Raw genomic sequence first — 24,789 nt, forward strand, 5'->3', positions numbered from 1 at the left:
TCTTCCACGGCCCCAAAAGGTTCTTCGTCGTCCCCTACCTCCTTGACGTCTTCCTCGAGGTCTTGATCCTCTCCATAGTCGGCCTCGACCTCCGCCGATGGAGGTGAAATCTGCAGGTGAAGTTCTTGCGTCGGGGCTGTCTAAGATGTCCACTGGTGCCGGGGCCGATCGCTGGGCCTCGAGGCGCGCCACGCGCCGAAGCTTGAGCGTCTTCTTCGATCGAAATCTTGAACAGGCCATACAGCTGGCCTCGTCGTGGTCCGGCGATAGGCATTTGTTGCACACAGGGTGCACGTCGATGTGTGGGTACTTCGAACCACACACGGGGAAGTACTTGAACGGACTCCGTTCCATCGTAGAATCGTCAGGGTCTTGCTGCGTCGACAGGGCCTCGATGACCGAAGAGTCACCCGACTCCTCCGATATCCGACTCGACGAGCCGGAGTATACTCGAGACCGAACGCGAACAATACCGACGAAGTAAGGAAAGCCTTTTGGCCTTTAAGAAGTTGTTTTATCGATTTCGAACAAGAGACGTCGAAATCACATCCAAACCCAATGGCGGAAAAAAACAATCTGGGGATGGAGTCGATGCCCATGCGCACTGTAGTCCAGGGGAGGAGCCACCTATCTCGTGATACTTCGAAGACTCTTCCAGGACAACAAGGTGCAATCATCCGGACCCAACACTAGGCGGCGATCTATGCACTAGATATGAATTTAGCAGCCCACATGCCTCGAACAAAGATATTCCCAGAGGCCTACAACCTCTGCTAGAGGGGCTGCGGGTTATTAGGAGACTTCCATCACACCTAGTGGGATTGTCCAGCAATTAAACCACTTTGGGAGGAGGTTTTTGCACAAATAAAAGAAATGTTGGGGTATCCTGTACCTACCACACCTGAGTGTGCACTACTGGGTTTCAGAGATCAAGGAATATAAAACCTGTCAAAGGAAGATCAGGCCATTATGTGGGTATGTCTCGGGCAGCTAAAATAGCGATTGCAGCAACCTGGAAGATGAAAGACGCACCAGTGATGGCCCAGTGGTACCTCCAACACTGGAAAGTACTGATTATGGAGAGGATGGCGACATCTTTAGAGAGGACTATAAGAATTTTTAATATAGATGGGGCCCTCTGGTGACATATCTCTCCGAGGGTCTTCCACTGGCGGTGTGCCCCTCACGATAAGATTCATGCATCTATTCCAGTTTTAGATCATGCTCAGGTTACCCAATGAACCACTGACAGTACAAGCAAAATGTAAATGTAAATGTACATGTATTTATATAGCGCAAATCACCGACCCGGGATCTAAGCGCTTGCTTAGGGAACCCGTCCTGGTATTCCCCTGTGAGATAACCCCGGCAGGGTATCCGCAAGGTGAAAGCCAGGCATCCCGCCGCGAGGGGCCGTTGTGGAGATTAAGCAAGCTATTGCCCAGAGTCGCAGAGTGTGAACCCATGAATCGAGTAGGCACCCGAGCGAGAATTGTCGAGTCATGGACATTTTAGGACTCAAGACCCCGCCGAGCCGGGAATTGAACCCTGGTCCCGGGCTGACCTCTGCTTCCAGGTCTGCCTCCTCTAACCAGTGAGCCACACTTCTCCACAGCCTATAGGATCGCCTTCATGTTCATTTTTACACTAGTAGCTTTGCTTTGCCACCAAGTCTACTCACTACTCTTCCGTATCCTTTCTTCATCCTCGCCACCCTCGATCAGGGGGGTTGGGGGGGGGGGGACTCTTTGGGTGATGGGAGAAGGGGAGTTATGTAGGAGTTCTAAATGTGTTAAAGCTTAAAGTTGAGCAGGTAGGCGTGAGGAAGTTAAGGTGCCAAGCATTGCAGTTCTCTGCTGTTTATTGAGCTACTATGTTTCCTTTATACACTGATTCGGCTTTGGGGAAGGGCTTGACGATGTAATTCCACCACCTGTATGTGTGTATTTCTTAGTAAAAAGATGTTTGAGAAAAAAATTATGAACAAATTACACACAAAAAAAACATCTAATAAGGATAGCCAGAGGGATGTACTTTTAATATTTTCAGAAGAAATAGGGGCAAAAAGAACTAATGATGGTCACTGGTTGTGGTAGACTGGAACCTAGGAACAATTTGATGCCGACTGTGATGGAGCACAGGTCAGATACACCAATCAGATAGGCACCACACCATACCCTACTGAAAGCAGCTGTACCCAACAAGTTTCCAGAAAATACATTTATTAAGAAATAGTAACACCCCAAACACCCCCCTCTCCTTGAAGCCCTGTCCCTGCACATACAGATTAGGGAATTGTCTCCTGATTGTGCAATGAAGACTACATACAACTGCATGGTGCAGGTTCACTTTCAGATATTAGTGGGGGAAATATTACTGAGAGGGCATGAAAGAGGATGCCCATACTCACTCACCTCCATCCCGATGAAGGTTGGTCGAACGTAGAGGCTGGCTGCATCAGAGTATGGCGCCCAGTCCTGGTCGACTTCAATCAGCTTACGAATACATTCCAAGAGCTCTGCTTTGTCAAAGGACTGAAAAGTGGAAAGAAAGGTGTCAGAGAAACACTGACAGGGAAACATTTCTTAGAGAGCCCAATAGTTTCTCAAAATGGAATTAAAGACACATGCAGGGAAACAAGTGAAGCGGTAGAATCCTACAATAAACAAACATGAACACTAGATATCCAGTATCGGGACACAAAATGGCCAAAATAAGCTTATGTATCCTTAGGTAGCTAGCTGAAGACCCAAGATCATTTGTGAAAGTGATCCTCCAAGAATTTAAAATCTTTAGGATGGGGCAAATGAAAAAATAGAATAGAAGGAGCCTCAGTATTATTTGTGGGGTCTCTGACATTAGAGCACTGCAATGGATATAGAGTTATAGGAGTCGGTCACTTGAAACCTTCACAGAATGCCTAACAAGCTCCTCAACTCTCCCAAACTGCCATCCCCAGGGCCACCGCAATTAAATGGCAATATTGGCCCAAATTATTCAGCAGGGCAGACTACATTATGAGGCAAAAGGAATATGCTACTTACCAGTATGCATCTGTTCTTGGCATGTAGGGCTGCTGACATTCATATCTGTGCATAGATCGACGCCTAGTGTTGGGTCCGGATGATTGCATATTGTTGTCCTGGAAGAGTCTTCGAAGTATCACGAGATAGGTGGCTCCTCCCTCGGACTACAGTGCGCATGGGCATCCTCTCCATCCTCAGATTGGTTTTCGCCATTGTGGCAGAGATGGAGTATAGTAAAGTAGGAGATGTCCATGCAAGAAAGAATGAATGCTACAGCTGCGACAGGCACCGGGGAGGAGGGTGGGCGATATGAATGTCAGCAGCCCTACATGCCAAGAACAGATGCATACTGGTAAGTAGAATATTCCGTTCGAGGCATGTGGGCTGCTGAATTCATATCTGTGCATATAATGTATAGCAGTCTCTCCCTTAGCGGTGGCTACCTGTGCCAGCTGCAGCAGTTTGAAAAAGAGTTTTTAGAACAGCCTGTCCTACAGCAGCTTGCTGTTTGGAATGTACATCTACACAGTAGTGTTTAGTGAAGGTATGTATGGTAGACTATGAGGCTGCTCAACATATTTCCTCTAGAGGAAGGTTTCCCAGGAAAGCCATAGATGCCCCTAATTTGCTTGTAGAATGTGCTCTTGGGGGAACTGCTAAGGTGTATTTTGCTTTTTGATAACATATTTGAATGCACTTAACGATCCATCTGGCTAATCCGAATTTTGAAATTGGGTTGCCTTTGTGTTGTGGTGAAAAGGCAACAAACAATTGTTTAGTTTTCCTAAAATCCTTAGTTCTGTCAATGTAGTAAAGAAGAGCTCTTTTGACATCTAGTGTATGTAGTGCTCTTTCAGGTACTGACTGTGGATTTGGAAAGAACACTGGCAGTTCTATTGTCTGATTGATATGAAAGTGGGATACCACCTTTGGCATGAATGTAGGGTTTGTTCTAAGCACCACCCTATTTGCATGTATTTGGATAAATGGCTCTTAAATAGTTAGGGCTTGCAGCTCGCTAACTCTTCTAAGCGAAGTAATCGCTACCAGAAAAGCCACCTTCCATGTTAGAAACTGTAATTCACATGAATGTAACGACTCAAATGGTGGTCCCATCAGTCTCGTTAAAACAATGTTCAGGTTCCAGACTGGTGAAGGTGGGTGTTTTGGAGGAATGATTCGTTTGAGTCCCTCCATGAATGCTTTAATTGCTGGCAGTCGAAACAGCGAAAGATGCTGTCTGTTTTGAAGATAAGCTGCTATGGCAGCGAAGTGTATTCGTATAGATGAATAAGCTAAATTGCAATTATGTAAGTGCAAAAGATAGCAAATGATGTTTTGTGTTGAAGCATCTAATGGGTTTATGTCATTATTATTACAATAAATGACAAAACGCTTCCACTTTGAAGCGTAACATGCTCTGGTAGCAGGTTTTCTTGCCTCTTTGATAATATTCATGCAGCAATACCAACCCCGGTGGTGGGTCTGCGAACCAATGATCACACCAGAAAGTCCTGGGGAACGGAACGGCCGAAAAAGCCATCTCTCCGGGCTTGGCTGTCCTGGCAGTAGTGTCTTGCAAACGTGTGCAGCGAGGCCCACATAGATGCCTGACAGATGTCCTGCAAGGGGACTCACCGACCCAGGGCAGTAGTAGCCGCCGTGGCCCGAGTGGAATGGGCCCTCAGCCCAACAGGAGGCTCCTTTTTAGCCAAAGAGTAGCATACCTTGATGCACCGCCCGACCTTTCTTAGCGCCCATGTAACCAACAAAGAGTTGGTCATCCACCCGGAACTGGCGTGTGCGATCCAAATAGAATGGGAGCGCACGTTTTGGGTCCAGACGGTGGAGCCTCTTCCTCTTTCGAGGGATACGGAGGCGGAAAGAAGGTGGGCAAGGTGATGGACTGCCCGATGTGGAAGACTGTGACTACCTTGGGCAGGAAAGAGGGCCGCGTCCGCAACACAACTTTGTTCGGATGGACAGAAAGGAAAGGAGGTTTAGAGGAAAGAGCCTGGAGCTCACTCACCCTCCTGGCAGAGGTGATAGCAACCAGGAATGCAGTCTTGAGAGTAAGGAGATGAAGAGGACAGTTATGAAGCGGCTCGAAAGGAGCACACATCAGGTAAGTCAGAACAAGGTTCAAGTCCCACTGAGGCATCACGAAAGGAACAGGAGGAAACATATGAGTGATGCCCTTCAAAAACCTATTTACAACTGGGGACTTTAACAAAGAGGGCTGATCAGGGAGCCTCAAGAAGGCGGAAATGGCAGAGAGGTAGCCCTTGATAGTGCCCAGAGCAGAACCCTGCTAGGCAGGAGAAAGAAGAAAGAGTAGAACCTCTGAAAGAGGGGCAGAATGGGGATCCACAGCCTTTGCTGTGCACCATGCCACAAATTTGTTCCACCTGCAGGCGTATACCGATTTTGTGGAGGGACGCCTGGCTGCCAGAATCACATTACAGACTTCAGGAGGCAAGTCAAATGGCCTCAACTACCGCCCCTCAATCTCCACGCATGCAAGTGGAGACTGGACAGGTTCGGGTGGAGGACCGTCCCTTGCTGCTGCGACAGAAGGTCCTCCTGAAAAGGCAGACGAATCGGGGGATCGACAGACATGCTGAGTAGCTCGGGATACCAGTATCTTCGTGCCCAGTCTGGAGCCACAAGGATAACTTGGGCCCGGTCACATCTGATCTTCTTCAGCACTCTGGGCAGAAGTGGTATAGGCGTACAACAGACCGCAGCTCCACTCGCGACGAAAAGCGTCTCCGAGCAAGTGCCGCCTTGGAAATTCCAACGTGCAGAACTGATGACGTTGCGCGTTCTCTTCTGTGGCAAATAGATCTAACCAAGGCTCTCCCCACTGCTGAAAGAGGCCTTGTGCCACGTCCGAGTTCAGACGCCATTCGTGATCCGTCATGCACCGACGGCTGAGTTCGTCCGCCCTGGCGTTCAGGGAACCTGCCAGGTGTTGAACGACCAGGGTCACGCCCTGATGTTCCAGCCACTGCCAGAGGTGCAGAGCCTCCTGGCATAGGGTCCCCAACCCCACCCGCCCGGTTTGTTGCAGTACCACATGGCGGTGGTGTTGTCCGTGAACACCTGCACTACACTCCCCCGGACAGAGGGGAGGAATTCCTTCAGTGCAAGCCGGATCGCCCGCAGCTCCAGAAGGTTGATGCGGAGCCGGGCCTCCGCCGGAGACCAGATGCCTCGGATCACTGCCTCTCCCATGTGGCCCCCCCAGCCCTGGAGGGACGCGTCTGTCACAACTACGTGCTCCGGTTGGGGTAGGGAGACGGATCTGCCGCTGACCCAATCGCAGTCCGTGAACCACCACTGCAACAGTCTTGCAGTGCCCTCCGAGATCAAGACATGGTCAGACAAGTTGCCCTGATGCTGGGCCCACTGAAACTTCAGGTCCCACTGCAGAGCCCGCATCCGCCACCCGGCGTGATGCACCAGAAGGATGCAGGAGGCCATCAGCCCCAGGAGCGCAGCGTCAAACTGACCGAGACTCGGGATAACGGCTGAAAGATCGGAATCAGAGCCTGAATATCCCGAACCCGCTGTTCGGGAGGATACACCCGAAACTGCGCAGAGTGTAGAACCGCGCCGATGAAGAGGAGCTCCTGAGAGGGACACAGGTGCGACTTCAGCACATTGATGGAGAACCCCAGCAGGTGCAGGAGGTCGGCCGTAGTCTGGAGGAGGCTGTCGACTGTCTGGGGCGAGCCCGCCTTTAACAACCAGTCATCGAGGTAGGGGAAGACTGAAACCCCTAACCTGCGCAGAGGAGCTGCGACTACCGCCATCACTTTCGTGAACAACCGTGGGCCTGTAAGCTCGGACTAGGAAGGCTTTGAGGCAGATGCTGCGGGGGTGGATGCGGACTGCCCTCGCCATTGTCCCCGGGTACTGCCACGGCAGTTACGTCTTCCACCGCGCTGGATGTTAGTCTGCGGCCAGTGGCTGGCAGGACGTGTGAGGGGCCCCCCTTCCTTGGCCACGAAAGGAGCAAAAGGCAGCAGGTTGCACGAAGGCCCGCATTTGGAAATGTTAAGCTACTTTTAGCGGTTGCATAACAAAAACAGGACTGATGGGCCCACCTGATGTCATAGGCCCTTTGGGGACCCTGCAGTTTAAACATTCAACTGCATATCCTCATGAGTTACTTGCTGCGGATATAGTGTTCATAAAAGATGCAGGATGTCGAACAATAGAGAGTAAAGTCTTCCATGGCAGTGCAAGACTCCTCTCACTGCCCAGCAGCGTATATCACCCCTTTTTAAGTCAAATGGGAATGTGCTCATTCAGTTTGTGGACTCTCTCGCAAGTGTCAGTTTCGTGTCTCTTGTGAGAGTGAGTCTGACAGGGAGAGGTAGTCCCAGCAATAACTGGTGTCTGTAGATTCACAAGTTGTAGTAACTAATCACCTTCTTTTTATTGTTCTCTCCCCCTCAGTTGCACTGTTATTTATTTTTAATTGCTGTAGTCATTATCCTTAGTTTGCTCCCTTACTGCCAGCCTTCTATGTAACGTAATTGTCCTTTTGTTTTTCACAGTGTGTATGTAAAGCGCTCTGATACCTATGGATCTAGCTAGCGCTATATAAAACTTTTAAAATAAATAAAAATAAAACCATGATCACCACATTAATGATGTGATTATCGACTCCCAATTCCATCTCTGTAGACATGTTGCTTTGCTCGCGTGTCATATCTCTATGGGCATTGCGGCTGAACTACTGAGCAGTGTGCCGCTCATCTCTATTCTGCTCTCTATGATGACGGATACTCTCTCTATCTAAACTGCTCTCTAGGGTCCTGCCTTTTCTGATCCTATTTCGAGTTTCCGGGATGCCTGTGCTGCTGGTTCCGCCAATGCTTGTTTGAACTTTCGGCGTGCCACTCGCGTGACTCCTCCATCCAGGCTGTCTGTCTGGTTTGCAATGTGCGTGTGCATGGGTCGCGCCTATAGACCGCGAGAATCCCCCCGTAGCGCGCATGCTGTGCGCGGGTATGCTTTGCATGAAGCGCTCCATGAAGCAGCTACACCTGTAGGCTCTGAGGTAACCTTCCTCTGCCTTAGAGACCGCCTCAACACTTCCTCAGGGGCTTCGAGGTGCCTCAGGCACCTCTTCCCAGACCACGTCTTGCAGTTGCCACACTTGCCCCTGCAGGCTAAGAAGTAGTCTTCCTTAGCCTCTTAGGCCGCCTGGACACCGCCTCAGGGAACTACGAGGCGCCTCTAGCACTGCCTCACGGACCCTATATGCCGCTGACACACCTGCCCTTGCACCGCCGTGGCAACTCTCGCACCAGCTGCCAGGCTGCTTCACCCAGTTGCCCACATCTGCCACTTCACAGCCCCTCCATCTTCAGCAACAGAGACTGCCAAACTACAGCCTCTGGGAGTTTTGAGGCGCTAATAGCACCACCTCCCGGGTTGTCTCGCTCTGACTCCCACATCGGCCCCTGCACTGGCCCTCCTTGAGTTGTGCCTTGAGACATCCTCTAGCACCTCCTCCCAGACCGCTTCCAGCTGCATCCAAGCTCTACCCCTCAAGCCTGCCTCATGCCCCCTCCTACACCACCTGCCCCTGCACCGCTTCTAGCAGTCTCCTCCATTAGACTCCCCCCCCCCCACCCCCCACCCCCTTGCACTCTCCACTCCCGGCCTCTGACAAGAGTACAGTTCGGCTTTAAAGCAGTTTATAGCGCCTCTCCGGCATCATGTGACACCAAGAGCTGTCCACCTGTGTCGTAGTACTCTATCATTAATACTGCAGGTGCAGTGGCACAAGAGTGTGAGGCGCATGTAAAGTTGCCCTAGGCCCGTGTTGCAATGATAGGAGGTCCACACATAACGTAGTCTTCAACGAGTAGCGTGCTGACACGCACACAAGCAGCATACAACAGCCCGCATGCGGAGATACAGGGTGGCCCGAATGCTGGTTACAAGGTGCATATCTGGCCCAGGCACGTGCTCCCAGAACCTTTTAGTAGCAAGGTCACCCGACTGGTCAATCTGTAAAAACAGATTGGGACCCCACAATTCAAAAGCACAGGGTACCACAATTAGACTATCCAGTCATATAAACAGCTCCCTTTGAGTATGTGTCAATCGATCTCACAACCAAATCATACTTTACTTATAGTTGCACTCATCATACCATATGTTTCCCTGGAGACATCAAGGTAGGACCCCGTGACTTTACAATTCTTTTTTTTATTTTTAAAAGACAGTATCTATACCTTTTTGTACACCAAGTAGAAAACCCATAAAAAACACAGACTGATAGTTGGGAATGTCATTCACATGTAGATAAACAAGCATTGGCATAGCCAATAGGTCTCGCCTTTGGGGCCTTATAAGTGTTTAGCCATGCAACACTTGTTCCTTATGGTTCTCAGTGCTTCACCTAAGGGTCTTTATGCCTTTGTGCTACTCTCTATACCTCCTTGATGCTTTGTGGCTCTTTGATTTTTTTTTCCTCATGGCTCGCTGAACCTCCTTGAGGGTCTGTGTGCTTCACCTAAGAGTCTTTGTGCCTTCGCGCTACTCTCTGTAACTCCTTAATGCTTTGTGGCTCTCTGATTTTCCTCATGGCTCGCTGTACCTCCTTTAAGGGCATGTGTCTTGTTGTGGCTCTCTGTACCCTCTTCTAACTGTGTGCCCTCTTAAAGCTTTCTCGGACTCTTTGGGTAGTGTGCCTCATTCCGGTTCTACATACTTTCGTACACCGCCCTGTACATCTTTGTGTCTTTTTGTTCCACCCTCTACCTCTCTCTGCCTCACAGGAATGGCCACCAGAGCCTCCTTTCGATTTGGCCTATTTTAGCCTCATTGTGAGGTGGTTCTGACTCATTCTGTCACATTTTGCTAAATGTGTAATCCTTCTACCTCATTAACCCCTTCGATGCTCATGACGGAACCGTTCCGTCATGACCACGCCCGTTTTCATTAGGGCCCAGCCCTGGCAGTAAATCTGCACCGCACGGATGAGGTTAATGATGTGCCTCGTTGTGGATTCCGCCGTAATTAGGAGTCTTTCCCTAGAATGTCTTCTAAATCGGTATAGACTTTTTTTCATCCTTTCGTCCCTCCTTGTTCTAAAGTTTGGACCCTGTTTCTTGACTCTTTCTCACTTGGCTGTTCCGAAATGTCCTTTTCGCTGTCATAACAGTTTTATTCTATTCTCTCTTATTCTTATCTCAGTTATTTCCCCTAAATCTTGCCTCTTTCCTCCTCCCTCCTGTGCCCACCAGACTGTCTCATTAGTTCGCCTCACTGTTCCCTCCTTCTGGCCCTCTTTACATCACCCCTCATTATAATATCATACCTCCCTGGTGCCCTTCCCACCTCCACCTTTCAGCTTACATCCCTTTTTGTACACTACTTATTGGGATTAGGCACATGCACTCAATGAGTAGGGCATCAAATTGCTTTCTTCTCTTTGGCACCCTTTTGCCACGTTGCCCTTTTCTTCTGATTCAGCATTTCCGTTTAACAACACACATAACACCACACACACACAACACACACCACACACACACACACACACAACCACAAATACAACCACATCATCAGTGCAAACTTTCACCAGGCACAGACACCATCAAAGTGTTCAGTGTACGCTTTCACCGGGCACAAAAACAACCAGCCGTCAGTGCACGCTTTCACCAGGCACAAACACCACCAGCCGTCGGTGCACAATTTCTACAGGCACACACACCACCAGCTATCAGTGCACACATCAATTGTTAACGCATCCACAATTAACTATTGTAGCAAACGCAGTATGGCGCACTTTACTTTTAAATATATTCATCTAAAGCGCAGCATGACACAATTGCTACAAAAATAAATACACATTTTTGTGGCCTACAATTCATAGGTTTTTGTTGCAACTGGTGTTGCAATATTTAGCAATGCCAATAGCTGAAACGTAATTAATGCGAGACCTATTGCATTGCAAATGCTTGTTTTAGTGTGTGAGTGTTTGTGGTCAGTCCATTCCCTGTGTGACATCAGACTGCACCCCATAAGTTCCCGTGCATGGTTGCCATTTTCAGATATTTTCTCCTGAGCAAGTTGGATCTTTCTCCGCTTTCAAGTGTTGTTCACCTTGCCGGTTTGCTTTCCTCCATTTCCGTGGCAATGGGTGCGTCGCATGTGAATCCTTAAAACTCAAAAACATATGTGTGGAGGGTCAAGAGGGGAAATAATTTAACGACCTGTCAGCTCATGCCCCTTACAACAACGTGAACAACAAAGAGAGAAGACCAGGTCAGGGAAGGTGTAGTGTCCTGGGTAGTGTGTGGCAATCACACGGGTACATGTGAGAAAAAATGAATAAAGAATCCTACTGGGCTATGAAAGTCCCATCAGACCACCCAGCTGGCGGTATCTCATCATATGGGGATCTGTGATCGCTCCAGACATCGCCTGAACCATCTCCTGGCGGTGCATGAATGGAGAGCGATAGATATAGCCACAGTGGTACTCAAAAATTATAATATAAAAATTGAAAATATGCAGTGCTATTGAAAAGGTGCTATCTAAAATTGGCTACCTAGATTAAAGAAATGACTATTGATGATTGGTCTAGGTGTCAAGATTAAAAACACGCCTGGTAGTGGGTAAATAAAACTACATCATGGCGCTGTGCAAGCGGTCGACTAGTTTCAGCTATGGAGTATTACTCCAGCTTTCATCAGGACCTTGAAGAGATTTGTATGATAAGCTACTGCAACAAAGTTTAGGGGGTGCAAACACATGTAAGAGAAACTAAATTATAGCGATAACATGTGATATACTCAGGTAGAAATTGTCTCCCCCTGATAACTTGGAACCCCAGTTTCCACTGGTCACAGGATCAGATGTTCTTCCCAGCTTTGTGTGGGTGAAGGCCTCACCTCACCCGGCGACTGCTCGGGAAGTAGAGGCCCCGCTCTATCCGTCGTTGCCTCACGTTTGGATCCGAGCGGAAGGGGGAGACAATTTCTACCTGAGTATATCACATGTTATCGCTATAATTTAGTTTCTCTTACATGTGTTTGCACCCCCTAAACTTTGTTGCAGTAGCTTATCATACAAATCTCTTCAAGGTCCTGATGAAAGCTGGAGTAATACTCCATAGCTGAAACTAGTCGACCGCTTGCACAGCGCCATGATGTAGTTTTATTTACCCACTACCAGGCGTGTTTTTAATCTTGACACCTAGACCAATCATCAATAGTCATTTCTTTAATCTAGGTAGCCAATTTTAGATAGCACCTTTTCAATAGCACTGCATATTTTCAATTTTTATATTATAATTTTTGAGTACCACTGTGGCTATATCTATCGCTCTCCATTCATGCACCGCCAGGAGATGGTTCAGGCGATGTCTGGAGCGATCACAGATCCCCATATGATGAGATACCGCCAGCTGGGTGGTCTGATGGGACTTTCATAGCCCAGTAGGATTCTTTATTCATTTTTTCTCACATGTACCCGTGTGATTGCCACACACTACCCAGGACACTACACCTTCCCTGACCTGGTCTTCTCTCTTTGTTGTTCAAATCCTTAAAACTCTTCAGACTGACACTGGTAGTAATTATTATGTTGCGCAGTAAGAATCCTTTTCTGGATTCACATGCTGAGCATTGGATTAAACAGCCGTATCTGGTTCCTTGGGGAAGAGGAGTTGAAATGGGGTTGAACTGGCAAACAGGTGTTGTAGCATTCTCTGTCCGACCAGTGTGTGTGGAAGACCATGTTGCAGTACTGCGGGCTTCACTATTGGGTATGTTTCCTATGAACAGTAGGGTTGCCCTCCCTCTGTCTGGTTAAGTGCACTCTGGGAAGTGTGGGCAACGTTTTTCCTGCTTTGTTTTGGCAGATATGGGTAGTCTCCACTATCCATTGTTCCATTCACTTCCGGAGGACCATTGCCCTGGCGATTAAGACAAAGAGTTGGTTCCCTTTTCAAATCGTTTTTGTCTCTTGTAGGTAGTACAAGTGCCCTTTGCCAGTGACAGCGGGTACATAAAAGTGTTGAAGCAGATATCTTAGAAAGGAATATAAAGTGCGAGTGAGCTTGATTCAAATCACCACTCTCTCTGCTTTCACACAGACAACACACAGGCTGCACTCTCACAGACACGTCACTCAGGCTGCACTCCCACAGACACGTCACTCAGGCTGCACTCCCACAGACACGTCACTCAGGCTGCACTCCCACACACACACACGTCACTCTGGCTGCACTCCCACACACACACACGTCACTCTGGCTGCACTCCCACACACACGTCACTCTGGCTGCACTCCCACACACACACACGTCACTCTGGCTGCACTCCCACACACACACACGTCACTCTGGCTGCACTCCCACACACACACACGTCACTCTGGCTGCACTCCCACACACACACACGTCACTCTGGCTGCACTCCCACACACACACACACGTCACTCTGGCTGCACTCCCACACACACACACACGTCACTCTGGCTGCACTCCCACACACACACACGTCACTCTGGCTGCACTCCCACAGACACACACGTCACTCTGGCTGCACTCCCACACACACGTCACTCTGGCTGCACTCCCACACACACACACGTCACTCTGGCTGCACTCCCACACGTCACTCTGGCTGCACTCCCACACACACACACACGTCACTCTGGCTGCACTCCCACACACACACACACGTCACTCTGGCTGCACTCCCACACACACACACGTCACTCTGGCTGCACCCCCACACACACACACGTCAGTCACTCTGGCTGCACTCCCACACACACGTCACTCTGGCTGCACTCCCACACACACACACGTCACTCTGGCTGCACTCCCACACACACACACGTCACTCTGGCTGCACTCCCACACACACACACGTCACTCTGGCTGCACTCCCACACACACACACACGTCACTCTGGCTGCACTCCCACACACACACACACACACTTCACTCTGGCTGCACTCCCACACACACACACGTCACTCTGGCTGCACTCCCACACACACACACACACTTCACTCTGGCTGCACTCCCACACACACACACACTTCACTCTGGCTGCACTCCCACACACACACACACTTCACTCTGGCTGCACTCCCACACACACACACACACACGTCACTCTGGCTGCACTCCCACACACACACACACTTCACTCTGGCTGCACTCCCACACACACACACACTTCACTCTGGCTGCACTCCCACACACACACACACGTCACTCTGGCTGCACTCCCACAGACACACGTCACTCTGGCAGCACTCCCACAGACACATGTCACTCTGGCAGCACCCCCACAGACACGCACCTCTGACTGCACTCACATAGATGCACCACTCACCCTGCACTCACACAGACGCACCACTCACCCTGCACTCACACAGACACACCACTCACCCTGCACTCACACAGACGCACTACTCAACCTGCACTCACACAGACGCACTACTCACCCTGCACTCACAAAGGCACACTACTCAACCTGCACTCACACAGATGTACATCACTCACCCTGCACTCTCATAAGCACATCTCTCACACAGGCACCACTCACCCTGCGCTCACAGACATCACTCATCCAGCACTCACACAGACATCACGCACCCTTCGCTCTGCTCAACCTGCACCTATAAGTTCACACTGTTTCACTCTCCCTACTCTCAAAAGCATACTGCTCACCCTAAACTCTCAAGGGCACACCACTCATCCAGTGCATACACACCACTCAACCCTCACTCATGAAGGCATCCTGACCCTCCAGTGTGCTTATACAGTCACACAACACACTCTGCGCTCACACAGACAGACCATTCACTGTTGAATGTGACAAATCAGTCGCCCTATTCTCGTGGCAGTCTCTTCTGAAGAAGCTTGGTGATTGCAGCCTTTACACAACCTGTAGCACAGTGCAGCTCTTGCGGATCACTGGAGAGGATCTCAAGACAACCTGGTTACTCAGATCCTGAGAATGCCTGTAAAAACATGCATGGTCTCCCTGACATTAACGTGGGTGCAGCCTCTACACAACCCACAGCACTGGTCTCCTGGATCACAGGCCACTCTTGCTGCATGCCCAGCCCTGAACTCACCCTTAGCATGCAGCCAGCAAGCTGTGGTATGTGCACCCCCACAGGTGACCTGCAGAAGCTAAACAATGAAACTTTGACTCCAGTAACACATGTGCTAAAGTACCCTACCTCAATGTGAAAAAGCATGGAGTAAGGCTCAGTTCCATTTTTTTGTGTTGATATCCGTTGTATATATATTATTGGTTGATTATTTTATGATAACTACATTTCTGGAGATATGTTTCAACACTCGGCCTTTGAAGGGAATGTGTTATGTTCTGGTGATATAGTTGATTGTGGCATTATGATAGTGGTAGTGTCTGCGGAAAAGAAATACGTTGCCCATAGGGGAGTTCTGCTTTTGACTAAGGTCAGTTCAATGACATGCAGCATGAAAGGCGAGGGCCATGAGGGGGTAGCGGTCGACACTCTGCTGGGCGGTATTTGGCATCTGGATCCTGCCACGCGTCAAACTGCCTCTGCCTCACTCCAGCATAGTGGGTTCTCTTTGTTATTGAAAAGGTCTTCTTGCTCCTTTTCATGCTGCGGGTTGTCACCAGACTAGATGGACTCTGATGGTTTTAAAGGAATGTGGAATGCCTTCAGGGAGTCGTTTAACTATGTGCATAGCTACATGATTTGCTTTTTTTTTTCAAAATAATTTTTATTGCTTGTCTCTTTCGTGGCTATTGGCAAAAATAAAGAATATTGACTGACCGACTAATAAGTCCTTTGACTTCTTTCCGCAACTGTAGAAGTTCTTTTTCCTTTAAGGGTCTTGTCTTTGGAGGCACATGTGGTGGAAGTTTGGCGAGTTCTAAGCAACAACCCTGTCTTATATTTAAGAACCAACTGTCTGAGGAGACTGAGCTCCACTCCTGAGGGAATCCTCCTACCCCTTTCCCCCCTCCCAGCTGGTGTTTTGTGGTGGGGCTGTGGCCAAATAGTCACTTGCTTGGTGGTCCCCCTTTTGAGGATTTCCTCCTCCACAAAAGAGCTGCCTCGCCGGGTGTTGCCACGGTCATTGGGTAGGTTAGTGTGTGGCTTGTTGGTGAAGCCTTGCTGTTATCGTTGCTGTAGGGCAGGTAAAAGCCCATCCCTGCCTATTCTATTAGATTCCTCCTCTCCTTAAGGACCCTCTGAACTGCAAGGCCCTTGGCTTTGCTCGTCCCATTGTCTTTCTTTATTTGTTGGGGTGCCTCATCTACGGCAGTCCCAAAAAGAGCTTCCCTTGTGAGAGGCATGTTGATGATGGATGTCTGCACTGTTGATATGGGTGCATTATTTCTCTTCCTGGCTGTCACCGTTATGATGTAGTCTGGTGGCACGTTCCCCTTAATGTGCTGGGGATCTTGAGTGGAATCTTTGTATGTCTTCTCCACTCAAGGAGTAACCACTGTGGCTGGCTCTCCGACTGCTTTCTTACCTTGTCCATTATATTGGGAAGCACGGCTAGGTACAGGTTTGCCTTTTGTGATTGCATCAGTTTCGAAGAGGTAGCTTGATTGCTCCCTATCTTCCTCGAGCTAGACCCCATGTTTTTCTTTCCCGCTATTGATGAGGGAATGTTCAGGTCATCCGGAGGGGAGGGCCTTGAGCGGCTGACCCCCTTCTTTGGGGATTTGGCATCGGGATCCTGCCAATCGGCAAACTGGCTCTGCCTCTCCAACGAAGGATCTCTTCATAATTGAAAGGTCTTTGTGCTCCTTTTCATGCTGCTCTGGCGTCGAGATCGTCACCCAACTAGCTAGACTCGCAGGGTTTCGAAGGAATGTGGGATGCCTTTCGAGGAGTTGCTGAACTTCTTCCTCCACTGCAAGAGCACTGTCATCTTGGCTTTGAGCCAGCATCTCTTTCTTTCAACTTTGATCGACTGCTCTGCATTGGTCGTCAAGGAGGGTTTCCTCTTCGCGGCATCCGGTCCTTGCTTTTCAGCTATTTGTCTCTCTCCTTCGTCCTCTCCTTTGTGCCCGCGTGCATCGATGGTTAGCTCGAAGATTTGCACCCATTGGTATCCTTTGGTGGGACCAATGTGGCTCTTTGTGTTTGTTCTAGGAAGTGTGTTGAAACCAAGGTGACTTTCGGGGTTTAGGGTCTTTAGTTACCTTGTAACGCTTGGCCTTTTCCACATCTCTCCCCGCCTTCCTCGCAGCTTCTGCTTTTTCCATGTAGACGATACTGCTTTCGGTGTCACACTCCTCTCCTTGCACCAGTTCTGCTTCCTCAACGTTCTCCTCGTCCTCACTGGAGAGGCATAGGTCCTTCAGGAATTCTTGTGGCCTCTGGGTACCAGCCATGGCGTGATGTGCCACACACTGTTTCAGTCTTGCCTTGAGAGGATTTTGTGCAGGATTCACACTCGGCGTTGTCATCCTTTGGGAGGCACCAATTGCAAACCTTGTGTAAATCCCTTTGCTCAAACTTGTTGGAGCAGTAGAGGCAGAATTGTAAGGGGGTGGTCTCCAAGTCCCTTTAAGTTGCCCCTTTGCATTCTCTGGTCACAGTCCTCACTGACAAGGTCCCCCATCAGGGCCGAGAAGGCTTCCTTTCTCAGTCTTTGTTGTTTCTCGTGGCTTCCGATGATTTTCAGCTTTTACAGTTTAATTTTCTGTCTCTTTTCTCCAATTCTTCAGAGCTCCGCTGGTGTGCTCCCTGATCCAACATCGGAAAAAAGAATCTAAAGATGGCGACCATGCACAGGAACTTCGACGGCGTTGTCTTATGTCACACAGGGGATTGCGTTGCCACCAAATGGTGGTCGACTCCGCCCATACACACACACACAAATAAAAAGAAGAAAGAAAGACAAGACAAGACATGATTCCGGACCCAGCCACTCGATGGCGGAATAGATGCACAACATATGAATCCAGAAAAGGATTCATGCTGCAAAACATAATTTTTCCGGTGAGGCAAAAGTAAAGTATTCCAATGCTCTTGTGGGCCAGGTCTGATGTAAAGAAAATCTTAAAAAGACAAGGTGGGCAATGCACTGCGTTGTTAGAGTGGAAGTATTTTTAAGTATTCACAATAAGTAGTTGTTTTTAAAGGTGCTCCAACTGGTGGCGTAACCGTCCGTTTACGCCAGAATATAAGCTTTAAATACGTGTGAACATAGTCAATGCGCACATCCCAGTATTTGGGCACTCCCTCTGGTTCAAAAATGGATAGACTCCGTTGAATTTCAAAAATTTATTTGATATGAGTTAATTTTTTCATAAGTCTTTCATTGATGGATTATTTGCATCCAGTTTATTAGACTCTACACAAAATCAACGTTGCTCCAATGCATTTCGGGTCGATTACCCTTTTTCAAGGAGCTCTGAAAAAATGAGAACGATCTACATTTGTATCAAGGTTGCATTAACAAATAATCATATACAAAACGAACATATCCCAATGGTGAATTAAAGACGAACAAAAGTCTGTGCAAAAAGATGCAGAGGTAACCGTTAAAAGTGGTATATAATGCCGAGATGGCTCAGATGTGCAAGGAAATAGTGGGCGCACCCAGAAGAGTAAAAGGGGTCTGTGAGCGGGTAGCGAGTAGCAACACTAAGAAAAACAAGTAGAAAAATGCTCACGTGTATACCGGGCTGTAATGCGGTGCTGGACGGGTCAAAAATAAAAAGAAAGTAGTTAGGGAAACGCTCGAGGAGCGGGTACGAGTGTATTGAAGGCTCACTGGCAGACGCTATCGTAGGCTTACCAAAGCGGGATTCTGTGGGGGGACTATCAAAGTCTCCAGGTCGGTTAGCTGCAACGTAAAGTCGCCGGGTTGGTGTGAAGGCTCTCTGGTGGAACTGACTCGATGTTAACACAGGGCGGGGTGGGCGGTAATGGAAATCAAAGAGGGACTAACGTATGGTGACAGTGGGGGCCATATTGGAACGGGTAGTAAAGGGTGAGTTTAAGCAGAAGGGGAAATCAGTCGGGGTGCAATGTGAAATGAAGTAACGGAATCTTCAAAGGGTGAATGTGAAAGGTATAATGTTAAAGAAGAGTAAAAGAAACATAACAAGAAACGGGTGATATTGAAATGTAAACAATAAATACATGAACATCTCAGTAAACTCGCACAAAATGAATGTGTCCTTATATACCCGGCCGGGTATTTATAAGAAGCAACTTAGTTCGATGCGGTCATTAAGACCGAAAGGTTTGTAAGATTGTAAACGGTAAATCCATGAGGTTTCTCTTTGGAGAAGAAACTTGTTGTTGTCTCTTCCTTCACAACAACAACAAGTTTCTTCTCCAAAGAGAAACCTCATGGATTTACCGTTTACAATCTTACAAACCTTTCGGTCTTAATGACCGCATCGAACTAAGTTGCTTCTTATAAATACCCGGCCGGGTATATAAGGACACATTCATTTTGTGCGAGTTTACTGAGATGTTCATGTATTTATTGTGTACATTTCAATATCACCCGTTTCTTGTTATGTTTCTTTTACTCTTCTTTAACATTATACCTTTCACATTCACCCTTTGAAGATTCCGTTACTTCATTTCACATTGCACCCCGACTGATTTCCCCTTCTGCTTAAACTCACCCTTTACTACCCGTTCCAATATGGCCCCCACTGTCACCATACGTTAGTCCCTCTTTGATTTCCATTACCGCCCACCCCGCCCTGTGTTAACATCGAGTCAGTTCCACCAGAGAGCCTTCACACCAACCCGGCGACTTTACGTTGCAGCTAACCGACCTGGAGACTTTGATAGTCCCCCCACAGAATCCCGCTTTGGTAAGCCTACGATAGCGTCTGCCAGTGAGCCTTCAATACACTCGTACCCGCTCCTCGAGCGTTTCCCTAACTACTTTCTTTTTATTTTTGACCCGTCCAGCACCGCATTACAGCCCGGTATACACGTGAGCATTTTTCTACTTGTTTTTCTTAGTGTTGCTACTCGCTACCCGCTCACAGACCCCTTTTACTCTTCTGGGTGCGCCCACTATTTCCTTGCACATCTGAGCCATCTCGGCATTATATACCACTTTTAACGGTTACCTCTGCATCTTTTTGCACAGACTTTTGTTCGTCTTTAATTCACCATTGGGATATGTTCGTTTTGTATATGATTATTTGTTAATGCAACCTTGATACAAATGTAGATCGTTCTCATTTTTTCAGAGCTCCTTGAAAAAGGGTAATCGACCCGAAATGCATTGGAGCAACGTTGATTTTGTGTAGAGTCTAATAAACTGGATGCAAATAATCCATCAATGAAAGACTTATGAAAAAATTAACTCATATCAAATAAATTTTTGAAATTCAACGGAGTCTATCCATTTTTGAACCAGAGGGAGTGCCCAAATACTGGGATGTGCGCATTGACTATGTTCACACGTATTTAAAGTAAAGAAAATCTTAACATAAATACAAAGGGTAGTGGAGGGGATTTAGGTTTCAGAAACATTACAGCTGTATCATTACGAGTAGTTATTTTCACAACATGTATGTAGCACAGGCCCTACAGATTTAGCCATGTATGTAGCATTTATGGAAAAATGTATTATGAAAGTATATGTTTTATTCGTCTTAAGACAAGCCCCTGCTTTGATTGTACCACTTGATATTTCATTGAAATTATTCTGGCCTTAGGAAATACTATGCAGTAGCATTAAACTAGTGTCAACCCTAGCATCAAGCAAATTACCTTGAGACCACTGGGTGTGGGGTTGAAAAGAAGCAGAGTTGGACAGGGCAGTCACTCCACTTGCCAAAAATCTAACAGTCCCCCTTTAACCCAATGTGGCTACAAATCAAGGAGGACTGATGCCTCGCTTGAAATTTGTAGTCAGACGGCTTCACGTTCTCAAGATGCCATAGAAGGCAGGCTACCTAAGGAGGAAAGAAGTTAGTAAGACAGGTATACTTACAGGCAGACAGATCCGCATAGCTGAATTGTGCATCCTCTCCATGTTGAGCATTGGCCGGAAGAGCCGTACTTTCTTATCCACACCCCGGAACGCCTTCATGCCTTCGAAGATCTGTGCCATCCCAGCAAGTCAAAGAAACAAGAGAATCGTTAGAAACTGCAGCCCTTCCTTCCGAACATGTGCTTGCAAGAGACAGGTGATGGACATGTTCTCAAGCTGCAGAGCCCCTTCCCTTGATACAGATAAAGAATGGAATACTACATCATTCCCCACCCTTCCTCAAGCGCCTTGAGACCCTATGGGTATGTAGCGCGCTATATAAATTTTTTGACTTGACTTGACTTGACATCACTGATCTCGCGCTGCTAAACTTCACCAGATTGCATGGTAGGAGGAAGCAGTGCAATGTCTGGTGCAAGGGACATTGCAGGGCAAAAGAAACATTCTATTGGGCACTCAATGCACAATATAAAGCAAGCTGAAACTAGATGTCCCTATAAGACACCTTCAAGGGGGGGGTGCCAAAATGCCCCACTGCTAAATAAAGAAAGGCTGCTTGGGGTGGAGGAAAACACTTTCCTAATCGCTTGCAATTACTCAAGTGCAGAATAGAAAACTTACCAGAACGTATTCAATGCCTGTGTACAACTTTGAATTTAGCCTGTGGCATTCCACCCAAATTATGTTCTACCATGAAATCACAAGCGACCACCTGCACCAATATCCAGAATTTTAGAGGTAATTGAAGAGAATGGTGATATGATATCCTTTGTATTTTTTTACCAAGGGGCATTGCAGAGCTGGCAAGTACAAGTGCATAGTGGTGTTTGGTCATACCATGGGGTATTGGTTATCCCATAGTGCTGGCCGTGAACGTGATGAAGGATTACAGGGTCATGTTTAGGTTGAGATAAACACAGCAATGTTTGAAGGTGAGGGTGCCTTGGAGGGAAAAGAAAAGGAAATGGAAAATTTGTGAGTTCTGATTTACATGCAGGTAGATTATTTCTGCCTTGGAAGAGTATCAAATAAGGGAAAAAATGTCATCAAGTAACAAATAGGTGTGATGCAGTCAAATACTTTAAAATGGAGTTTAGAAGTGGATGTTGGGAAGGGGAAGATAATCGGGGGGTTTGGGACAACAGGTAAGAGAATCTGAATAATCTCGTATACGCACAGTGTGCACAGAGACAAAAAAGTCGAGCATCTAGATTAGAATCTCAGTAATCTTGTGGAATACCAATTGCAAAAGAGGGGACCTTGAGAGAGATGAACACCATGAAACAAAAGGATCCGGCGGAGAGGAAGGAAGAAAACCAGCCTAGTGTTGGTTCCTTATGCCTAGCGTGATGTGTGTAGTAGGTAAAGGGGCACAGTTGATTAAACCAAATGCGACCGAAAGCTTTACAAGTATTACTACGGGTGGCAGTTTTCTATGGTGTGCAGATGTGACAACGTTCGATATTCGACAAAGGGGCATTTCAGTGGAATACGGGATTACGAACCCAGAGTGGAGGGGTTTAAATATATTTTGAACAGCGAGAAAAGCAGCGAAACATTCAAACATTTTTTAAGAAGAAGGGGGGTTGTGACACATGGAACAGTTTTCAGGGTCAGTTGGCCCAGCAGTAGGTTTCTTGTGCAGTGGTAGAACGATAACCAATTTGAAGCACTGAGGAAAGGTACCAGAAATGAGCAAATAGTGAAAAAATAGAAAGTCAGACAAGATAGTGCATGTAATGAAAAGGTTAGAGGTTTAATGATTGGGGGCGGGGGGGGTCTAAAGGGTCAGAAGGTGTGCATGAGGGGTTGACATTTTTAAATACAGAATTATTTTAGCTGGTCATGTTGGGGACAGAACGGGTAGCATGAGCGGGAGCTGGGGACTATAACTGGGAGAGAGGGTGATAAGAGAGAGTCTACAGTGGTTTGATGTTTGTGACCGGAGAAGAGAACTGAGCTGCAAAGTCTGAATGGAGCTTGAAAGAGTGTAAGGCAAGTTAGGGAGTGGAGGCTCTGTATTGTTAAAGACTCTATGCGTGGGACGTTAGGGAAAATATTAGCTCTTGGAAGCATGTACATTTAGTAATTTCTTTTTGGATAGAAGCTTTCCTAAAATAGTTTTATAGCCTTACAGGTGATCTTTGTAGTTTGATTGACGCCATTGTGATGAAGGAATGCTTTAATTTTTGTACACAGTACAGGAGATGGGGTGGAGGGAGTGAAAGACTCTCCTAAATGTGTCATTAATCTTCTTGAGTGCAGTGGGCTGAAACAAAGGTTTGAGGTGTCAAGACACAAGGGTAGGGCTCTGCAAGGGTACTACATTTCAATAATGCGGTGAGGTGTGGAGGTATTTAGGGCAGGGGTGAGATTAGTGAATGTGGGTGCTCTGATCTAATAAGAGGGTTGAAATCCTGAAGTGTGAGTTAAAGTGAAGAAGATAAGATTAAGGTTTAGCGGTCAGACGTGAGAGCGGAAAGGAAGAGTGAGTTTTCATAAACGAGTGTTTGATAATAAAAAAAATTAAAAATTAACAACCAATACCTTTATTATCACGTTAGGCAGACAGCTTAACATGGTGTCAAGATCAAACCAGCATTGGCAAAGGCAATAGGTCTTGCTAGTGGGACATATTGATTTTGCCTTTGCTATTTGGCGATGCGGTACAGTATCAGTAAAAAGCGAAATGTTTTTTGCCAATACTGTGTTGAAATGACAGAAAAGACATTATCATGCAACACTATTGTTGTGCGTACATGTCATGACATTTATAGCATAATTATTCAGTAGGCGCGTGTATGGGAAAATGGTTGATGCTACTTACGCACAATAATTTAAAGTTAGGACTCCTAACTTTACTACTACTAAATTGAGAAAAATCCCAATTTTAAGACTTTCGGTATTCACAGAAGGCATTTAGGAGTCCTAACTTCTGTGAATACCGAAATGGGCAAGTGTCTTCTGTGAATACCGAAATGGGCAAGTGTCTTCTGTGAATACCAAAATGAGTAAGTGCCTTCTGTGAATACGAAAATGGTAGTAAGTTTAGGATTTTGTCTTAAGTTAGTTTTGTGAATCTGGCCCACTGTGTTGGCAATGAACGTTCAACTGTATAGGGAGTGGTATGAGCAAAGAGTAGCCCTGCGCAAAGTGAAGAGGAGTGGTGCATGGTCACAGCGCCTGCCAGCCTGAGGCATGGCTTGAATGTTTGCCCCACTGCCTTAAGGGGAATGAAGCAGGGTGTACGCTTGAGGTTGACACTTGAAGCACAGCCACCGGAAGTGCAAGCTCACCCGCTGTGCCCGACGGATGCCTCCCACAGGGGGCTGGAAACCCAGCAAGCCAGATAAACTGAAGTGAATGAACCAGGCCTGGTGTACAAGTCTGAGAGCTGAAGCAGAGCGATTAGAAGTGAAGAGTCACTTGGGGGCTGACAATGTGGCACAGCTACCAGAAGTGGATGGTTACCGGGCATGCCTGATGAACTAAAGGTGTATGAAACATGTCTACGTGAAAACGATGGTCACATGTTGGGCTGGGCTTCGTTTGTAATAAATGATTTAGCACTACTACCATACGGTCACAACTTCACAGCCCCCTGGCATCCTGACTGGACGAAGCGTTTGATGCTACTGGTACAGTGGTCAGGTGGAAGAGAAGTGAGTGCCTGGCAATGAACATTCAGGGGACTGAAATATCACAAACCGGTCTTTAGCACAAAATGACTCTTAAAGGATCGCTTGTAAGCAAAATCAGCCAATAAAA

The 24,789-nt window shown here is 47.4% G+C and overlaps 1 protein-coding gene across 2 annotated transcripts in view; it reads right to left on the minus strand.

Annotated features, from left to right (window-relative positions):
- LOC147701700 (branched-chain-amino-acid aminotransferase, cytosolic-like) overlaps positions 1–24,789 on the minus strand; it is a 192,868-nt gene that overhangs the window by 97,380 nt on the left and 70,699 nt on the right. For both annotated transcript variants that reach the window (XM_086930334.1, XM_086930333.1), the window contains 2 exons: positions 21,022–21,132; positions 2,415–2,534 (listed from right to left, as the gene is read on the minus strand). In XM_086930334.1, coding sequence (XP_086786460.1) covers positions 2,415–2,534; positions 21,022–21,132 — 231 coding nt within the window. The remainder of the gene's footprint in view (positions 1–2,414; positions 2,535–21,021; positions 21,133–24,789) is intronic.

The sequence above is a fragment of the Lissotriton vulgaris genome, chromosome 7 (assembly GCF_964263255.1).
Source record: "Lissotriton vulgaris chromosome 7, aLisVul1.2, whole genome shotgun sequence".
Classification (NCBI taxonomy): Eukaryota; Metazoa; Chordata; class Amphibia; order Caudata; family Salamandridae; genus Lissotriton; species Lissotriton vulgaris.